At 51.5% G+C, this 19,124-nt stretch overlaps 8 protein-coding genes across 8 annotated transcripts; 4 read left to right on the forward strand and 4 right to left on the reverse strand.

The window, feature by feature from the left end:
- Positions 1-658: 658 nt before the first annotated feature.
- Positions 659-2,040, forward strand: N7539_003187 (protein GET4; the record flags this gene model as incomplete). Its single annotated transcript, XM_056932789.1, has 4 exons — positions 659-702; positions 810-1,066; positions 1,177-1,329; positions 1,460-2,040. 4 exons carry the CDS (start codon positions 659-661, stop codon positions 2,038-2,040), a joined length of 1,035 nt encoding a protein of 344 aa, XP_056792748.1.
- Positions 2,041-2,275: 235 nt separating this feature from the next.
- N7539_003188 (uncharacterized protein) lies at positions 2,276-3,294 on the reverse strand (the record flags this gene model as incomplete). Its single annotated transcript, XM_056932790.1, has 3 exons — positions 2,276-2,373; positions 2,509-2,577; positions 2,688-3,294. The coding sequence occupies 3 exons, from the start codon at positions 3,292-3,294 to the stop codon at positions 2,276-2,278; spliced, it is 774 nt and encodes a 257-aa protein (XP_056792749.1).
- Positions 3,295-4,399: 1,105 nt separating this feature from the next.
- N7539_003189 (replication factor C subunit 4) lies at positions 4,400-5,784 on the forward strand (the record flags this gene model as incomplete). The annotated part of the gene is made up of 5 exons (XM_056932791.1): positions 4,400-4,488; positions 4,579-4,799; positions 4,897-4,996; positions 5,073-5,495; positions 5,559-5,784. 5 exons carry the CDS (start codon positions 4,400-4,402, stop codon positions 5,782-5,784), a joined length of 1,059 nt encoding a protein of 352 aa, XP_056792750.1.
- A 206-nt stretch (positions 5,785-5,990) lies between these two features.
- N7539_003190 (HNH endonuclease signature motif containing protein) lies at positions 5,991-7,365 on the reverse strand (the record flags this gene model as incomplete). The annotated part of the gene is made up of 4 exons (XM_056932792.1): positions 5,991-6,308; positions 6,368-6,541; positions 6,667-6,941; positions 7,008-7,365. The coding sequence occupies 4 exons, from the start codon at positions 7,363-7,365 to the stop codon at positions 5,991-5,993; spliced, it is 1,125 nt and encodes a 374-aa protein (XP_056792751.1).
- A 571-nt stretch (positions 7,366-7,936) lies between these two features.
- Positions 7,937-10,569, forward strand: N7539_003191 (CeGAL family transcription factor; the record flags this gene model as incomplete). Its single annotated transcript, XM_056932793.1, has 5 exons — positions 7,937-8,059; positions 8,282-8,373; positions 8,540-9,565; positions 9,626-10,220; positions 10,300-10,569. The coding sequence occupies 5 exons, from the start codon at positions 7,937-7,939 to the stop codon at positions 10,567-10,569; spliced, it is 2,106 nt and encodes a 701-aa protein (XP_056792752.1).
- Positions 10,570-11,319: 750 nt separating this feature from the next.
- N7539_003192 (glycoside hydrolase family 32 protein) lies at positions 11,320-13,461 on the reverse strand (the record flags this gene model as incomplete). The annotated part of the gene is made up of 2 exons (XM_056932794.1): positions 11,320-11,873; positions 12,045-13,461. 2 exons carry the CDS (start codon positions 13,459-13,461, stop codon positions 11,320-11,322), a joined length of 1,971 nt encoding a protein of 656 aa, XP_056792753.1.
- Positions 13,462-14,523: 1,062 nt separating this feature from the next.
- On the forward strand, positions 14,524-16,408 carry N7539_003193 (uncharacterized protein; the record flags this gene model as incomplete). The annotated part of the gene is made up of 3 exons (XM_056932795.1): positions 14,524-14,838; positions 14,955-15,251; positions 15,338-16,408. The coding sequence occupies 3 exons, from the start codon at positions 14,524-14,526 to the stop codon at positions 16,406-16,408; spliced, it is 1,683 nt and encodes a 560-aa protein (XP_056792754.1).
- Positions 16,409-17,068: 660 nt separating this feature from the next.
- N7539_003194 (putative amino acid transporter) lies at positions 17,069-18,997 on the reverse strand (the record flags this gene model as incomplete). Its single annotated transcript, XM_056932796.1, has 2 exons — positions 17,069-17,884; positions 17,966-18,997. 2 exons carry the CDS (start codon positions 18,995-18,997, stop codon positions 17,069-17,071), a joined length of 1,848 nt encoding a protein of 615 aa, XP_056792755.1.
- Positions 18,998-19,124: the final 127 nt, after the last annotated feature.

The following is a 19,124-nucleotide window of genomic DNA, read 5'->3' on the forward strand; positions in this document are numbered from 1 at the left end:
CTGCAGACTTATTCACGAGTCGAGCTCGTCTCTTGCTCCAGATCGCGCAGGAATGTCGCGCAGCGCGGGTGGACGTGTAGACAAGAGTGGAGCTAGGACTGGAACAGACGAGAATAACCTCTATAGACCTGACTTGCGTACTCGTGAATAGTTGCAGTCGGAGAGTCGGCGCTAATTGACGTAGATCGAATATGGCAAGGAGATAGATATTCCCAGTACAGTAGGCGATGTTCCGAGCCCGGCTCAAACAGACATGTCGATGTGGTTCTGCAATCCGGTCCGTTGCTGGTTGCTATTCCGATGATATGCAGACCCGCGGGAGGAAGCGAAATATTAATGATGCAGCAGCAGTAGCAGCAGCAGCACAAGTTAACCCGCTCGAGTCTTAACGACCGGCCAAGCTCCAAACCGAACCAGCTCGGCGCTTCTCTCTCTGTTCGGGACCAAATCGCCGACTTGGTCCAGCTCCCGTTTGTTTCCCCACTCTTTAACTTTCGATCCCCCGCGGTCTTGCAGCTTCCATCACTTTGCCTTCTACACGGCCGCTCGACGTACTGTCCCTGGCTTGCTCATCCTGCTCTATCCTATTGAAGAATTCAGACTCGATTCTTCTCGTGTCCTGTCAAGTGCGGACCACCCAAGACCGTCCTCGCCCATGATGACGTCCCGCATCGACAAGGTCATTGCTCGCCAGCAAGAAAAGTACGTTGACATTCACATCCCTCACGATCTCCCTGCTTGTGTTTGCTACGACCAGCAAGCTCTGTTCACGCGTTCTAACCCGCACTTCCTTCTTCTTCTGGGAACAGAATCGCAGCAGGCGCTTACTATGAAGCCCACCAACAACTCCGTGTCATCGCCGCTCGCTACATCAAGGCCTCCAATTGGGATGCCGCCGCCGAGTTGTTGGCCGGCGGCGCCACGGCTCTGCTGCGCGCGGGTTCACAGCAGGGCGCATCGGCGAGCGGTGGTGATCTGGCCATCATGCTGGTGACGGATGTGTATAACAAGGCCGAGTGGGAGATTCGGGGTGGTGATGATGATGCGGAGGGTCGGGCGCGGAAGAGTGAGTAGAGTGGTTGATTGACTCGGAGGTCCTTCACTGAGTGGAGGGTTCGCATGCCTGGTTCATGAAAACGTTGCTAATTCGTGATTGCGGTCTTGTGGTGTTGATAGAGCGCCTGATTGAGATTCTACGGGAATTCCCCTCAGATGAACCGACGAGAAAGCGATACATTCAGGAAATGATTGGGTGGAGCGGTCGACATGGTCCGCTGGAACGAGGTGATCCTGAGCTTCACCATGCGGCGGGTTCTGTTTATGCGGAGGGTGAGTGATCCTGGAGTCACAGTTTACGCATCTCTCTGGTTTAGCAACGTTCCAGATGGATGTTTCACAAGGGTGGACAAAGTATCGAGCTAAGATTTATCCTAACTGACCCATCTGTAATCACACACAGATAACGAGCCCTATGATGCCGAAAAACATCTGGTTTTGGGCACGTCAGAATCCGCCGAGACACTAGCACGGCTCGAATTCGAATGGTACACGCATGACGATCCTCACACAGCGGCTTTGTACGCCTCCCGCGCCGTCTTCCCCTATCTCCTGACTGGCAACGTTCGCAGTGCCAACAAGGCTCTGCTCATTTTCACCTCCCGCTTGTCCACTGCCAACCCGACTCTTGGCGTGCAGAACGTCAGCAGTGCCAACTCGGATATCCGCTTGTACCCTGCACTACCGCTGCTCAATTTCCTGGGCTTGTTGATGCTCACGATCCAGCGCGCCAGTGGGGATTTATTCCGACAGTTGACGGCGCATTACGCGGCTCAAATTCGCGACGTAGGGATTTGGGATGACATGCTGGCTCAAATCGGCGAGCAATACTTTGGCATCAAGGTGCCTCGGCAAGGCAACCCGCTGTTGGACATGATGGGCAGCATGTTCTTTGGTGGCGGTCAGAGCCAGGGTCAGGGACCGGCCGGTGGTCGATCGACCAAGAGGGTGGCGGCGCCTCCTTCCAGCATGGAGTTGGATTAGACAGGCGCAGATAGTAGTCTGACTTTCGGAGGTTGAAGGAGAAGAGATCTTTCGTGTCGCTGTACCTTGCGGAGTGCGCCGCCCGAAGACTACTATAGCAATGTAGCACATATGCATAGTCCCTGGTTAGAGGGCCATGCATCTTCGTCATGGGTTCCCTTTTGAGCAATCGAATCTCGATAGGCGTTTCATAGCAAAGCAAGTCCTTGTTTCTCCTCGCCCCGTATCTCGTCCTTCACGGTTGTATTTCCCTCTCCGGTTCAAACATCCAGTTGTCGTCGTCGAGGGAAGCGACTTGTTTGCGTAAGTTCTGGTGTACAATATCCAAGATTTCTATAGTTTGATCCATCGCAGCCATTAGTACCTCTGCCTGGCTCTGCATCCCGATGAATCACTCATAAATCCTTGACATGCATAGCGGTAGCATCGCAGTCCCAGACAACCATAAAAAAAGTAGAAATAACTCACCATCAGGCCCCCCACTCGTTTGACGATTGCGATGCCGAATGACCATTTCCACCAGCGCAGCTTCGAATTCTAGAAGAAGACATCACCCATTAGCCATACTTCAGGCCCGAGGCGTCGGCCCAACGGTGTCGCAACCAAAGAATCCCCTTCGGAGACGAAAGAGAAAACATTTCACATACTCTCTTTATCCTTCCCACTCAACTCCGCCTCCAATGCATTCCTCATTCCACTCCCACCATCCACACCAACATCGACATCCACATCCCCCAATTCCTCCCCATCCTCACTGAACGATGTTTGCGGTGGCAGACTCGGCATGTCCAGTTTATACCCGCCGTGTTTGTCGCGGACGACGATCTCGCGGTCCTTTTCGGGGATGTGGTATCTCATCGTGCGCGAGGGGTCTGTTGCCGAGGATAAGTGGGAATGGGGACGCGAGTGTGAGGCTGGCTTGAGACGATGCAGGGCGGAGCGGTTGGAGAGGGGCGCGTGGTTGTTCGTGGTGCCCGTGGTGGTGGTGTTGTTGTTGCTGGTATGGTCGTTGGATGGTAGTGGCATGGGCATGGTTGTCGTATTGGGATGAGGGGGGAGAGATGGGAAGGGGGGAATGGAGGAGTAATGGTGAGCGTGAGGATGGAGATGTGACTGCGAAGGAGGGTGAGAATGAGGATGGGGGTGAAGGTGAGGAGGTGGAGGAGGAGGAGAAAGAGGAAGAGGAGTGGTTGTCGCAGGTCGGCGGCTAAGCGTTTGCTGGAACAGGTTGCGGCGGACGGATGGTTGTGACATGGTTTGGTGGTAGACAATGATGATGACGATGGTAATTTGTGTACTGTGGAGTGTTGTCGCAAGGATCGATGGCGAGTGATAGTGTATGACGGGCGCAATTTTGGAACAAGTGATTCGCTTATATTGGTTGAGATTGCGAGCGCAACTTTGCTTTTTTGAAGGTAATGAAGTGCGGTCTTGAGGGAGTTTGTCGTCGGAGCTGTCGGAGCTATGTAGATGCTTTGGTTGATGATTTTAGTTGCGCAGGTCTGCCAGACAGCGCAGGGCCGGGTAGATTGGTTGTGGTCTTCGAGACAAGAAAGAGTGTTGCGTTCGAATGCCGGGTCAAAATTCCTCAAGCGATTGACTGTAATCTGTATTTGCAAAGAAGCGTGTGGTTGTTAAAACGAAGACGTCAAAGATCTATCAGGACCGTTGTGTTTGTGTTTGATGAAAAGAATGATCGGCCCTTTGCAAGTGGAGTCTACATTTCACGGTAAGCCGCGAACGGACGATAAGCCTCGGCGATTAGGGATTGGATCTGGCCTCTGGCCTCTGGCATCTGGCATCTGGCATGAGGCTGGAGTTGAGATGTTTGAGGGAAGTAGTGTGTATGGTAGATCCATACAGCCTGTAGTATTCGGAACGATTTTGAGTCTATGGCCGTCGGGCCTGGTTTATAAGACGGATCATCCTGCCACGAAATAAGATTTCTTTTGTGTATTGCTGGAAAGATCGCTTCATCATTGCCTGGCCAGCTGCACAATCATATTGTTGAGAGAGCGTTCAAAGGCGGCGATTCAATCAAGACCCCATTCAAAACTCGAACACTCAGAGCTCTCTTCAGTATGTATGTCGCTCTCACTCTGTCAAAATAATAATAATAATAATGTATGCTGGATCATCTTCCAAATCAACGCCGTCTATGCACTCACAAGTCACAACTATATGACTCCAGCTCTACCGCAGCTCTGAAGCTGCTGCAGAGCCGCGGGTTATCAGTTTATCAGCTTATCCACCCATCAATTACCAGCTTATCGCGACAACGCGTCCATTTTCGCGTCTTCCTCCATCACCGCTTTCTCCCCCCCCCACGATCTATACATATCCCCAATTCACGCGCAACATGGTGCAAGCCGAGTCTTCCAAAGTGGCTGAGCGTACAGGCCTGCGCGCTGTTACAGCAGGTGCTCCGGCAGATTATGAACTCCCATGGTAAGTGGACGAGTGTCGTCACTTTCTGTTGAGCTGGAAAGTAGTTGAAGGGCCTGGACAGCTGACTCGTTTCCTTGTTCTGGCGAACAGGGTCGAAAAGTATCGTCCGATTTTCCTCGACGATGTTGTTGGAAATACAGAGACGGTGGAGCGGCTGAAGATTATCGCCAAGGACGGCAATATGCCCCATGTGATCATCTCTGGTATGCCGGGAATTGGAAAGACAACGTCGGTGTTGTGCTTGGCTCGGCAATTGCTGGGAGACGCATATAAGGAGGCAGTTTTGGAACTCAATGCCAGTGATGAGCGAGGTATGTCTTGATGTGGACAGAGGGAACTGGTGGAGTGTAGACCTGTCAATTCTACTAGAACCCCCGGGATCATGTATTGACGTCGGGTCTACTCTAGGTATCGATGTGGTTCGAAATCGAATCAAAGGTTTCGCTCAAAAGAAGGTCACATTGCCTCCTGGAAGACATAAGCTGGTCATTCTCGACGAAGCTGATAGGTATGCCCCTCTCTTCCTCGTCCAACCCATGAGCTTCCAAACGACGTCGCTCACTCGGATTGCCAATGATGATTAGTATGACGCCCGGCGCACAACAAGCCCTGCGACGAACCATGGAAATTTACTCTACCACCACTCGTTTCGCTTTTGCTTGCAACCAGTCCAACAAGATCATCGAGCCATTGCAATCCCGTTGTGCCATTCTGCGCTATTCCCGCTTAACTGATGCTCAGGTTGTGAAGCGAATCCTCCAGATCTGCGAGGCGGAAAAGGTCCAGCACTCGGAGGATGGAATTGCTGCGCTCGTCTTCAGTGCCGAGGGTGACATGCGTCAGGCGATCAACAATCTGCAAAGTACGTGGTCGGGCTTTGGCTTTGTGAGCGGAGACAACGTCTTCCGAGTGGTGGATAGCCCGCACCCGGTCAAAGTACAGGCAATGATTAAAGCCTGCTGGGAGGGCAAAGTGGATGCGGCATTGGAGATTCTCAATGAGCTCTGGTGAGTTGTTTATAAGAAGCCTGTATTGGACCGGTTGAGTACATTGGCTAATATGAACCCTAGGACACTGGGTTATTCGTCGCACGATATCATCAGTACCATGTTCCGAGTTACCAAGACGATTCCGACCCTCTCAGAGCACTCCAAGTTGGAATTCATCAAGGAGATTGGTTTCACGCATATGCGAATCTTGGACGGGGTGCAATCGCTTCTACAGTTGAGTGGCTGCGTTGCCAAGTTGTGCAAGATCAATATGAAGCCGGAACTGTTCCAGCCTGTCACTGCTTGAGTTTGAGCTTTATCCGAAGTGAAAAAAAGAGGAACATGAACGAAGATGTTTCCATGTCACATAGCATATTCTCCAGGCGTTTGGGTTGAAACTATAAAAGACAATGATCAATGATAATAGTATGACTAACTCTAGATCATCGTAGGGATTTTCCAAACGTAGGCCAGACCGTGTAGACCACTTGTCAGGAAGCTAGATTACATCGCTCAACCGGCAACGTCTGCCCATAGATCAGCACGCAAAAAGCGATCAACATTAGTAGTACCATCCTCACGGAGCTCGTGGCAAGTGCCCTTCAAATCCTCCCATTCCTGGAATTGTTTGTCGATCACCTCACCCATCCCGGATGCGTTGAAGATCTCTGTAATCCGCCAATGGCAGTCCAAGTAATCTCTATCTGGGAGTTTGAGATCTTTCGCATCATCCGCTTGCTTCAATTCAATGAAGCCACTTGCAGGGCTCCACATTCTCGTCAGAGCTGAACAGCCTCGATACGTCTTCACTTCGTGCTTGTTATTTTCGTTCTTGAGAATATATTAGCAGGTTGATTGGGGCTATCGAGGCCCTGATTCGATCATCTTACTTCAACGGGTTTGAACGCCAATTTAAAATTTCCGAAATCAGCATGACACTCGCGCTGCATTGTGAGTCCATTAGATTCGCAATTGATGGTCTCAGCCGACAGGCCCGCTCGGCGAACGCCAGGGAAGCAGCTATAGAGTACCCTCCAGGCACTTGCAGCCTCATGTCGTGATTCCTGTTCATCATTAACCCGAGGACGTATTAGTCATTTGTGGTTCACCATGAAGAATCATTAGAAACCCATCATCCATTGCATGGCCGTGACCGTCGAAGTGACAACGTAATTAGCAACTATCTTACCGTTGTCCTCCACGAGGCGTATGAGAAGGGGATGGTATGCGCGACTTCAACATGCGCGGCTTTGATAGCATCTGGTTCATTAAGTTGAAGCCAGTGCGCGATCTGCATAAAGCCACTGAAAATGCAGCGATAGCCATCGCGTCGGAGACATGAGGCCTTGAACATATCATCGCGGGTCTGCGACTCGTCAAGGTGCGAAGCACCGACCTCGACCTGTCTCACGCGCTTGGAATGGGGAGATTCTATCATTGAAGATGGCTTAGAGAGTGCTTTCACTAAAATAGGCGTTACTTAGTTATGGTTGTTGTAACTCTGTGATAACCAAGCTACTAAAGACTTACTTGGCATTGCAAGACCCTTGTAGAGATTCATGAAGACCTTATACAGGTCATCATCAGTCTTCGCATCCCTGATGTCTCTCGCCACAGACTCCCGGCCTCCTCTTGGTAACCAGTTGATGAAGGCTTTTAAGGAATCTTGGAGGAGGTCTTCACGATGGCGGTCTTTGGGCTGGTACTGCGTTATTCTTGCCTCGGCAGCGGCAGCCAACTTTTCCCAATCCTCTGTCTCTGTGTCGGTGGACAAGCTTGGCAATCCTCTCGATGGCTGAGAGAGGGCTTGTGGTGTTCTTCGTATGCGTTTTGATCGTCTCGGGCTTGAAGCCGGGGAAGGCGTTCTATAGCGCTTTGATCGAGCCATTTTGTGATGGGTAGTGGTACCGTTCATGTGTAATGGAAGACACACAACCTAGTGGTCACTGGATTTGTAGAAATAAACAGATAGCATTGGCTTTGTGGCTCGCCTGACCTGGTGGTCACCTTAGGTTGGCAAAATACTATTACATGGGAGCCATCAGCACTCGGCCTGTTAACCCTCATGCCCGCTGCCGCAAAGGGTTCTACTGCGTGTATACATGATGTCAAGAAGGAACCTGGATCAGAGTTGCGGGGACTGTCCGACATGTGGAGATTGTCCAATGCCCCCCCCCCCCAAAATGAACGGCACGAGAAATCCATTCGAGCGTCTCCACTCCTCTCAGCCACCGTTGACCACCGACGCAGCCGCAGCTTCCTCCATCAGTTCGAACCTCCCAAAAAAGCGATCATCTTGCCCCCCTCCTGCTCCAGTATTCTTTCGTCTTTAAACAATCTCGACAGGCTGCACCGCGAGCCACATTGTTCCAGACGGGGCTTTCCGCTCAAAGCTAGGGTTGTTCCCTACTCTCCCGAGCTGCCCCCCTCCATCGCAGCCTTAATGGAGTGGAGGCGCCATGGCTTCTACGAGCTCAGGGTCGCCGTCGGCCAGTTCGACCGGTCCTATTCGCACCCGCAATAAGACCTCGGGAACGATCGCGAAGCGGGCGTGCGATCAATGCAAGTTCCGCAAGATCAAGGTATGCCCGCGTACTGTCGGACGCAATCGAGAGACTTTGCGCCTACCCTGGCCGAGCGAAGATGCCGATAAGCCTCCCTTTTGGATCGCTGGGGCGAATACCTTCGAAAATTCGTCCCAGCGCGCGTGCAAAAGCCCGGCTTCGAAGCATTCGCGAGGCTGGGGGCCCAATGCGCAGGAAGAAGCAAAAAAAAAGGCACGCGTCTAACGGGTTTCGCTATAGTGTAGCTTGTCGCAACCCTGCAAAGCATGCCAGTCCATGGGCTTTGACTGTACATTCCTACAGCCGCAGAAGAAGCGCGGACCAACAGGACAGTAAGTAGAAAACCTTCCCTCACGTCTCGAGACCATATCCAGGACCACACATATCCGGACACATCCGCAAGATTGCTGCATATGAACCGACGCGCACTGAACGACGACGTACTATGCAAATGGACTAACGCGAAAGCGCGCGCGCCTTGCTGCGGTGCCGGAACAGTCGCGTATCGCAGATTCGTCAGCAACAGACCAACGTCCCGTCTCGAAGTTCGCAGGAGCCATCCGTACCCAAAGAAGAACCCTTTGGATATCATGGTCCATCCTCGGGCGTGGAATCGACCCAGTCCGGCCAGATGCCGGGTGCGCCCTGGTCCGCAACACAGCCTCAAGTGACAACAATAGCGATGGATGGACCAGCCGGGCTGGTTGCTCCAAATCCACCCCCCAACATGGCAGAGGCGTGGGCGGGTGAAACTGCCTCTCTCGACTCATCCGGGGCTAGTGTGGGATGGAACGAACGTCCGGATGTCGAATATTGGCTGCCAGATAATCTGGGCGCGCAGGTCCCCGTCTTTGAATTTCCCGGCAGCAATATATACCTGAAACCGTCCCTTCCGTCCATCATTCAGCCCGCTCCCGACGTCTCTACTATGAACCTGTCTGCGGCGGACCCTCAGGGCATCCCCTTTTCACCCGTCGTAGGGTCGATACAATCCTCGGAGAGCCAGCAGCCGGAGGGATTCTGGCCGGACTCGATCAATGAAGCGAATATGATCCCCTGGTTAGATGTATACTTTGACCGACTTCATCCAACAGTCCCGGTATTAAGTCGTTCGTCATTATACACCCGCATGATGCTCCAGGAGCATCGAAAAAACACACAGTTTGGCGCAATGTTATTATCATTATGCGCATTTTCCCTGACGCAACCTATTGAGATCAACGAGCGCGCAACCACCTCGTCACGCGCAACGCAGGCTCGGTCAATGATGAATGAGGCGACAAAGATGCGCAGCTCTTCCGATTTTGGTGAAAACCCTACTATCGAGGCTGTTCTGACGAGCTTTTTCCTCTTCGGCTGTCTGTTTGGCAGCAATCAACATAACGCAGCCTGGCTACGGCTGAGGGAAGCCCTCGATCTTGCATCTACGTTAGGACTGAATGATCCTGAGTCCTATCGAGACCTATCTGGTGATGAAAAGGGGCAACGGCTACGGACGTATCTTGTGCTCTCAATTACAGAAAGGTGCGTTGTAAGACAGGGGAAGTGTGGGTCCTGGAAGTATCTAACATCCGTCTTGTACAGAGCATATGCTTTGCAACGACTTCACCCGGTATCATTTTCCGGAAGGCCGGGGTTCAGCATGCGATCCGTCCATGATTTCCTACACAACGCTACTCACAGTCTCGTCTCGGGCATCATCGTACATAACGAAAAAGACGCCGAAGGGATGATGGGTCTCGCTCGGCTGATGGAGATCTTTGACGTGATAGACGAAGATTTTGTATGGTGCTGGAGCCGGCGCTGCGACCTGAGCAATGGGTACTGTTCACGACTCACCGAAGTGAAAGCTCTGAGTATGTACGACAGCCTCGAACGTGTCAGTCAAGCGGAGCGATACAAAGGGTACGACTGGTTCGAGCGAGCCAAAGGCGATTCGAACGACTCTAATGCACTCCTTCCGATCGGTCTGCGTGAGACGCAGGCGGCAGACGTCTTTGTCACACAGAAATGGGTGCAGAATCGCGTTTGGCTATCGTGTTTGCACCATGGACTACTGCGGACGCAGTCTGAGCGGCCGGAGTTGACATTTCGCTTTGCGGTTACCATTGCAGAGTCTACGATTCAGCTATGTCGGTCCTTGAGGTTGAGCTCGATGGAAGCTCACGGCATTGGATTTGTGAGTTAACCCCGATTTAATCTCATTTTCTTTTCTTCATGTGGTCCGGGACCAATCTGCTAATGATGCTTCTACAAAGACCGAAAAATTATACGACATAGCTGTCGGCGCCATGGACATTCTCTGCAATATCAACCCGCCGTTTGGCACAGGAATCACTTCCCTCGGCAATTTCTCCGACTCAATACCCCAGACCTCTACACCACAGACCATGGCCGAGGATTTCCTCTTGTTGTTGACTAGTTTTCGCGGTGGAAACCATCCGTTCGTGGAAAAGTTCAAGGCTCATTTGCGGGCTCTGCAGATCCCGGGCAATTGGAATTCCGGGCAAGGTTCTGGAACTGGGTGAGAAGATCTGGGTAGGTCCGATAAAGAGTAGGGGCCATTTTGATATTGCAATGGAGCATTGACTGCTTTGTGAAGAGTCCCTTAATTCTCCCCATATCATCCAGTCCCCATTTGCTACTAAGTGGTTGGGAGATCACGCTAGAGGGCAGTGCGTTTTTGCTAACGCATTTGAAAGAATCCTGGATAAACTCTTATCACCACCCATCTATCTATCCATCTATCTGCATGGACATAACCATCTCCATTTGTCTGACTATTCCTTGATACCCGGTCGCGCGCTGTGTGCTTTTGATGGAAGCGGAACTGAGGCGTGTAGGCGAAGAATATATACTCACTGTAATGGTCTATTTGACGCTGGTGTAAATTTGTCTTAGGTTAGTAGGAAGAGTGCGCGCTCTTGATCTATCACAAAGAGGTTTTTAAACACGATCCATCTAGCAATGAAGTGTACTTCATTTGCCCACCACAACATGGTGTACCCTTTTTGTGGGCCCAACTTCCGCAATGGGTATTTCTATCAATACCTTATAGCTTGGAAGGTTGTCATTCTATGTCTAAGTTCATCATTCATGAAAACAGGTAGAGGTTGCCCGGCACCTCCCCCAGTCTACATGGCGGTTGAATCTGTCTTCGAGACGTCTTTCAATCATGCCGTGTCAAGTCATTCAGGCTTTTCGTCTGCGCTCGTCTGATCTCATCTCGTCTCATCGTGTTGAATCGTTTCATGTACATGACTTCTATTCCATAGCATTCAGATTAAAAACCGTATCGTCTCAGCAAGTCCATCCCAGATATCTGCCTTAAGCAGCACCGCGGGCGGACATTCGTCCTCTACCGTGGACTCAGCGAAGAACCTCAACCCATGATCCTGCTCCGATGGGAAGGCCTGGGAATCAGTTTGTGGTTGAGGCTGAGGCTGAGGCTGGGATTGAGACAGAGACAGGTGCGAGTGATGCGTATAGAGTCTCGTAGAAATCACCGTGCGATCGTTGACAAAGACTTCGAGCACGGAGGAATCGTAAAATGCGTGAATTTGAAGTGTCTCCTCGACTTCGGCCGTGTCTTTCTCTTTGTGTTGGCTTTCGGTGCAGATATCTGTTTTTGAATCTTGTGTGTTGTGCTTGGATCGATCGTCTATTTCGTTGCGGTTGCGATTGCGGTCGTAGCTGTTGTTTTTGAAAGAGAATAGAGTGTGTGGAGCGGATTCGTAGCCATGGTTGATGGTCTGGTCTTTGAGGGTTGGTCGGTGGATTGTGAATGTTTCGGATGAGGGGGCCCAACAGAGTGTTGTTTTGAGAGTGTGATCTGCTGGAAAATAGTTAGAGATTGAGTGTCGCGTTGACGGAGTGAAGACACAGATGTAAAGTATAGTGTCTAAGGTGAAAGGGGATGTCTCGAGAGTGATGGAGTGATGAACGAAACGACTGAGAGAAAATCACGCGATAGCCGGAGCTTCAAGTGAACTTTCGTACGTACCTGATAGATGACCAATCTCAATTCCGACCCTATCACAGGATGCATTCACCTTGAACTCGGCTTTGATTTCCCATCGCGAGCTTTTTAAGGCAAGCGACTCGCTAGATGAGTTACCCAGAGCAGTCGGTAATCGATGAACGAGCGTGTCGGACACTTTGGCGGCTTCCTTCCGAATTAACGTCATTCTTGGATCTGGTTTGATTCCCAATGTATGTATGGTGTATGTTCTTGGACCAGCCGAAGGTCTCTCGTCAGGGACAAGCTCAACAGACGAAATGGAGCTCAACTCTGAGCTGCGCGCCTTCACCACGCCACGAATCGTTCTCAACTCTACCACGCGAGGAATCGAAATGACTCCACTCCAGCCCTGACGATGCCGAGCTTCATCCGGGAGATCTTCCTCGGTGATCCATCCATACACCACCCGTCGAGAAGTGACAGGGTCCCAGAAAGAATTGGCGGCGTATAAACAGCCATGGTCGAAGTGGCCTCCAAATTGATAATTCGCCAACACCTCGTCGTGTCCAATCTCTGCCCGCCGATTGATACACATCCATAATTGGGAGCGAGGTTGTCGTTTGTGTTGTGCTGAACCATGCGTGGTCCAGAGAGAATTGTTGGCGCGCAAGCATCCTTCAGCGCCCATGATCGCAAACTCCCGATAGTCGCCGGCGTCGTTTGTCAGAGTGACTAAATTGCTCACTTCCCAATTGACCCCAAAGTCTCCGGACCAGCGCGACGGGTGAAAGTTTAAACCAATGTCGACCAGCAAGCCTGTGTATGTCCATTGTCGTAGATCTTTCGGGTTCACCTGATATACAAAGATTGCGGGCGTTCGACCGACGACGCCTCCGGCAACGATTCCATTGGCAGGTTTCTTGACTTGGTCTTGACCCTGGCCCACTGGGTTGGTCTGCTGAGCTGCTGGCCATGTCGTTAGATGAGGATCCCTCCAGCCGGTCACAGAGAGATGCTCTGGAGGACCATCGAGAATCGGGTTGCAGTCTGGGCGTTCCCAAGTCCGTCCACCGTTCTTCGAGACGGCCAGGCTGAGAGACTCGCAGCCGAAAGTATACGGTAGAGTGTAGTGCAGTGGCAGATGTTTAACCGATGTATATATGGCGGTCAAGGCACCCGGGTTTCCCCCAGGATCCGTTGCTTGCAGACACCCTGTGAACACTCCGCAACGATCGTACTCTGTAGACGGCGTCAATGCCGGCGTAGAGGAGACTCTCCATGATACCAAGTCTGTGGATGTGGCGTGTCCCCAGGAAATGTTGCCCCAGTCATTGTCGGAAGGATTCCATTGGAAGGACATGTGGTATAGTCCTGTTAAGGGATCATAACCCAGGCCACACGGGTCATTCATCCATCCATTAGAGGCCGATAGGTGGAAGGATGGTTTTGAAGCAGCCATCCTTGTGTCCTGATCATTCATAGAATATGTTGATGCCTTTGGAGAACATTCGTCTCTGATCTCTGAGCTCAGAGAGATCTGGGTACTCAGCAAGACTGACATCTTCTGGTATTAAATTTATAACTTTTTGAGAAGTGCTCGGGTTTCTTCCTTTCTTGACGGTTGAGCAGTGCAAGTCAAAGTTGTTGTCAAGACAAGCGCAGGGTCAAGGCGAAGGTTTCAAGAAACATGCCTCGGCTCAGCGAACAATTTCGGAATAAGGAAAAGGTCGGGTAGATATAGATTGGACACGTTGGAGTACTAATTCCAACTCCGATGGGGTTCGTTACCAAAGCTTCGACTAGCGCCATGAATCATGCAAGTGAGCCTGGAAATAGAACTGTCAATTCATCTCGGATTGCATTATGCGGGCTTGTCTAAGTTGATGGACTTGTTTAAACGCACTCTCACACTCTTCCGTTGCATACGCAGAAACTGACGGAGAAATGTCCGGTCCCGAGCGGGATAGCGGTGCGGTCTAAGTAGCCGTTTGTCATTTGGCGATCTTGGCGGTGGATCATCGGAAGAATCTCGGTGCTGGACGGAGTTGGAGGCATGCATGAGACAAGTGACAAGGTCGTCAAATTTAAAATTCGACGAAGCTTTACTAGAGAGAAAGCCAGGATGAGATAAGGTTTCACTGCCAGTTGGAGCATGTGACTGCTGAGCATCAACCAACGCAACTTCACTCCGATCGGGTTCCCATCAGCCTCAATGCGACGACCACAGAATCCTCTTCCCTAACTTTGAAACCTTATTCAGCTGACCTGCAAAACCTCGGCGAAACCCTGACGTCTCCAAAACCGGACATTGGGAGAAGAAAAAAAAGACCGCTCGAATATCATCCACCAGGCACGACCTGCCAGTCTAAAGGAGAGGATCCATAGACCCATTTATCGGAATCCTGCCTTCTCCATGGGGTAAACCCACCTGCGCTTGCCTGTGAAACGAACGGTGGGGCATTCGATGAGGCTGTAGGGCTAAGGGTCTGTCAAGTCGTCTCAATCGCCTAGATAAGGCTGAATGACCGTGCAAGATCTTCCTTCGAGGGGAGAGGATCAGCTCGAATCTGCCGTGAAGGCAAATAGCTCGTCTGGTCCATCCAGTCTTCCTGCATCCAAGCTCTCGTGCTGGGCGGATTTACATCGGTCCATCATGACAATCTCTTGCGGGGAAGTCGTCAGGACAGCTCAGGTCAAGGACATTGGCGATTTGGCTCGTGGCAAAGGCGCCGTGAATGGGCGCTTGGTATTTGCCTGTGCTGTCTTTTGTGCGGCTTCATTTGTTTTTGGATACGATGACAAGTTGATCTCGCCGGTGGCAGCGCTGCCTGCTTTTGTGAGTTGGTCCCCATACTCGAGATCCTATTGTCTCCCTATGCCAATGCTGCGCGCGTCGGACTTCAAAGTCTCGTTCAGGACAATTAGAAACAACTAACGCTGATACTGTATCAGGTCGACAAATATCAAGGTCCTAACCCAGTCACGGGTCGGTTGGTCCTCACGGCGCGTAACCAAGACCTCGTCTTTTCGCTTCCGTTGGTTGGGTCTATCCTTGGAGGATTGCTCAGCTCGCCACTGAACTACTATCTAGGCCGCAAATGGCCTGTAATTTTGGCATATGTCGTTTCCGTTGGCGGAGGACTACTGCAGGTCTTTGCGCCAAATTTAGGAGCCTTTGTTGGTGGCCGGTCCATCAATGGGGTCGCAATGGGTATTGCGATGGCCACTGCTCCACTGTACCTATCAGAGGTATGTCAATCGCAACTCGGAATTTGAAAACCCTAGACCACGGCACAATGTGCACTGTACTGACTCATGTCATCAATCCGCTACAGGTGGTTCCCGCTTCTATGCGTGGGCGAAGCGTCACCTCAATCAACATTCTCAACCTCACATCCGGAGTTGTCGGCACGGTTATCGTATGGGGTACGCAGAAACTTGGCGGACACTTATCCTATCGAATCCCGCTTGTCATTCAATCAGCGATCCCGGTGATCCTTCTCCTCCTCACCATCTTAGTCCCGGAGAGTCCCGTGTGGCTCGTGGCCAAGAATAGGCTAGATGAAGCGCGTGCCAATCTCCGCAACTTGCGCGGATTCACGGACGAGCAAGTCGACGACGAACTGCGTCTGATGCAGCTCGGGGAAAAAGAAACTCGGCATATGCGAGCACAGGTCAAATTCTGGCATATCTTCAAACGAGAGCACCTTCGGCGCACTCTTGTCGCAGGCTCTTTCTACTCGTTGAATCAGGTCTCCGGTATTATCTTGTCAACGACATACGCCACGGTTTTTCTCACACAATTGGGTGTCGTCGATGCCTTCTCGCTCACCGTTATCGCCTCGTGCTGTACCCTAGCAGGTACAATCGTCGCACCTCTAATCATTGATCGAGCCGGCCGTCGACCCACCGCATTCTTTGGCATGTCCATCCTCTTCGTCATCGACCTGATCGCCGGTGTTCTCGCTTTCTACCCCAACAACCAGCATGCCATCCTCGCCGTCGCCGCGTTGTCCTTTATCTTCAATTTCTTCTGGGCGTCCTCTTTCTCCTCCCTTGCCGCCCTGATGCCATCAGAGATGGCCACCCCTAAGCTTCGTCATCACACCATGTCCTACACAATCGCCTGCCAGGCACTCACTGCTGTCATCACCACGCTCGTCGTCCCACAGCTAACATCTGCGGATGCGGCAGGACTGGGGGCGAAGACGTACCTTGTCTTTGCGGGGTGTATGGCTGCGATTCTCGTCTTCTATTATTTCTATATGCCGGAAACAAGAGGCCGGACCTTTGTTGAGATTGATAATATGTATGCTGCAAAGATACCAGCTTGGAAATGGAGGTCTTATAGACCGTTGGGTGATATGAGGGTTTCCCGAGAAGTAGTCACGTCGGGAAAGACCTGACACGCAAGGATTTGCATCTGCTCTAGATTGTTCTATATGATTTAAAATGTACTACATACGAAATTCAATTCATGATGCTCTAATATCTCGATAAACTACCACAATCGTCGTCGGGATTTGAAATTCTGGCAAACGCTCGCTATGACTGGAGATGGTCTCTGAGAGAATAGGCGCAGACCAAGACCTGTACTCATTTGAAGTTGAGGGTTTGCGTGTTGACTTTGTTTCATTCCTATCGAGAGCACAGACATCGGCTCATCCCAAAGCGAACCGGGACAACTGCGCCAGCTGCCAAGATCAAGCCGACAGGCGTCGAGTAATGCCATTGCTCTGTCTTCTCTATTCCATTTCGGCAGTGCGCGTCTTTTTTACGAATGTGCATTATATTGGGAATTTTGTTGGGGTCTTCGATTATTTTAATGACAGGTAGTAAACCCCTCATGGCTGAGAAACGATAATGCGAGTGGCTCGTGTGAAGGGCTAATGTGAAGTGAATGAAGAAGACATATTATCTATCTATGTGTTATTAAGCGAATCATTAGTAGTGGCATTCTAGCGCAGAAGTCGTGGTCTGCTTCATTCTGAATTGCCAGTCAGCCATGATGTCGTGTCACGGCTTTGATTTTTATAGGTATGTTCGGTCGATACTCCGTCAAATGGTCATCGCGAACGTTTTCCCCAGAATTTCCATCCTGCAAGGCCGGTCGAACCATCGCGTTGGTGAATGCGCCAGTAGTACACAGGAATACCAGTGAGAATGAACGCGACGACGATGAGCGTCTGGAGCGGCTCGGCGATGACGGCACGGCTAAGGAGAAACAAGCTGACGCAGCAGAAAATAATTGGTGTCGTGATCCATGTGCGGTATGGTCTTTCGAGACGAGGTTCACGAATGCGCAGCACAATTAGACCCAGGACGGTCACAAAGTAAAATGTGTAACCCGCAACGCCGTAGAATGTGACCAGTGTACTGAACTCGCCGACGCAGATGTAGACCACGACGAAAGCAGCATTTAAAGCCATGGCATTGATCGGAGTGAATCCCAGGCCAGTCTCGTCACCAAATACGCGTGACAAGGATCTTCTTGCCCACGAGCGTCGACGAAGACGACCACCAGCGGGAGGTGCTGGGGCCGTAGAGCTGCCCAGACCGATGCGAGAGAAGACGGCGGGCAAGTAGCCTTCTTTGGCAGCGGCGTAGACCAGTCGACCGCTGGTGAAGGTGGTTGCATTCAAAGCGCCGAAACAGCTAGCACCAACGACGAGTGCGAGGACAAGAGCGCCGACAGGGCCGAAGACTTTGCGACCAAACTGCACGGCGATGGTGTTACTGGCTTCGATGGTATCATGCGGAAGAACGAGGAAGTAAGACACATTGGCCATCAAATAGCTCAGGATAACCAACGGCATGGCCGTGTGAATCACACGGGGAAGATCCCGGTTGGGATTCTTGAACTCGCCCGTGACATAATTTGTCTGGTATAAGAAGGTGTATCAGCATCGGGACTCAGACCAAGCCGTAGCAAGCTTGCGGTTCATATTCCAGATATTACTTACGTTGTCCCATCCATCAAAAGCCCATAGTCCAGCGTACAGCGCCACTGCAAAGTCTGAAATCTCGGTATTCGTCCCTTCGAACCAGCCATGGGTCTTCCATTCCTGATTGGCACCTCCCTTGGCCGAGAATCCGGTGATGGCGACCACGATTCCAGTGATCGTGACCCCCAACAACGCCACAAATTTGAAAAACATGAAGAGATCACCAATGCGAGTAGCAATCTTCGTGGAGATGCAGTTAAACAACGTGACCGCGACCAAGCCTCCCAGCGCAACACCCTTATTGATCCATGGGTTGACATGCTCCACATCAGCTCCCACGAATGCGCGCACAACATACTCGCCAAAGATGATCGAAATGATTGCCGCTGATCCTGGCTTCAATACTAGGACTGCGCACCAAGTGAACAGGAACCCTGGTAGCTCGCCGAAGATCTTGGAAAGGTAGACCTGAGAGCCGCCATTCAGAGGGATCGCGCCTCCTAGCTCCGCATAGCTCGCCGCACCCGTCCACGCCAATAACCCTGCTATGGCCCATACGATGAGCGCCGCACCCGGTGACCCAGCGTTGGCGTTGACCTGGGAAGGCGAAGAGAAGATGCCCGATCCGATGATCAACCCCACAATCAAAGACAGACCATTCAAGTATGTCAATGTCTTGTTCCGTTCCAACGATCCATTTGTTCCTGAGCGGTCCAGCGCCGACGGCGTTCCCAGCGGCGCATATCCGCTCTGGGTTTGCGACAAGGGAAACAAGTTGCGGCCAAAGTCGAAGGCAGACGAGACCGAGTAGGATCGTGGGTGCCGCGGACGACCAGTCTCTAAGAAGACGTCCCCTTGTTCGCCAGCGAGAGGGTCTTCATCTTCCAAGGAAAGCTTGCGCGACGAGGAAATTCCGTCGGGGGACGAGGAACGAGAGGAGCCACCTACGGAGGCGGGCGAGGAGGACGCGAGCGAGGCGAGCTCTAATGAGTCTCGAGGTGCAGTTAGATTACCATTTCGAGGATCGGAAGCGAATGTGCGACTCGACATGTCTTGTGTGTTCTCTTTTGCAGAGAACGTGAGGGAGCGGTCGTCGTAAGCTTATACAAAGAAAGAGTCGAGAACAGATGCGACAGAGGAATTGGTCGATTCAAGGGTATCTCAAGATAAGCCGCCA

This window comes from Penicillium diatomitis (genome assembly GCF_028827545.1).
Source record: "Penicillium diatomitis strain IBT 30728 chromosome Unknown utg000003l_segment0_segment0, whole genome shotgun sequence".
NCBI lineage: Eukaryota > Fungi > Ascomycota > Eurotiomycetes > Eurotiales > Aspergillaceae > Penicillium > Penicillium diatomitis.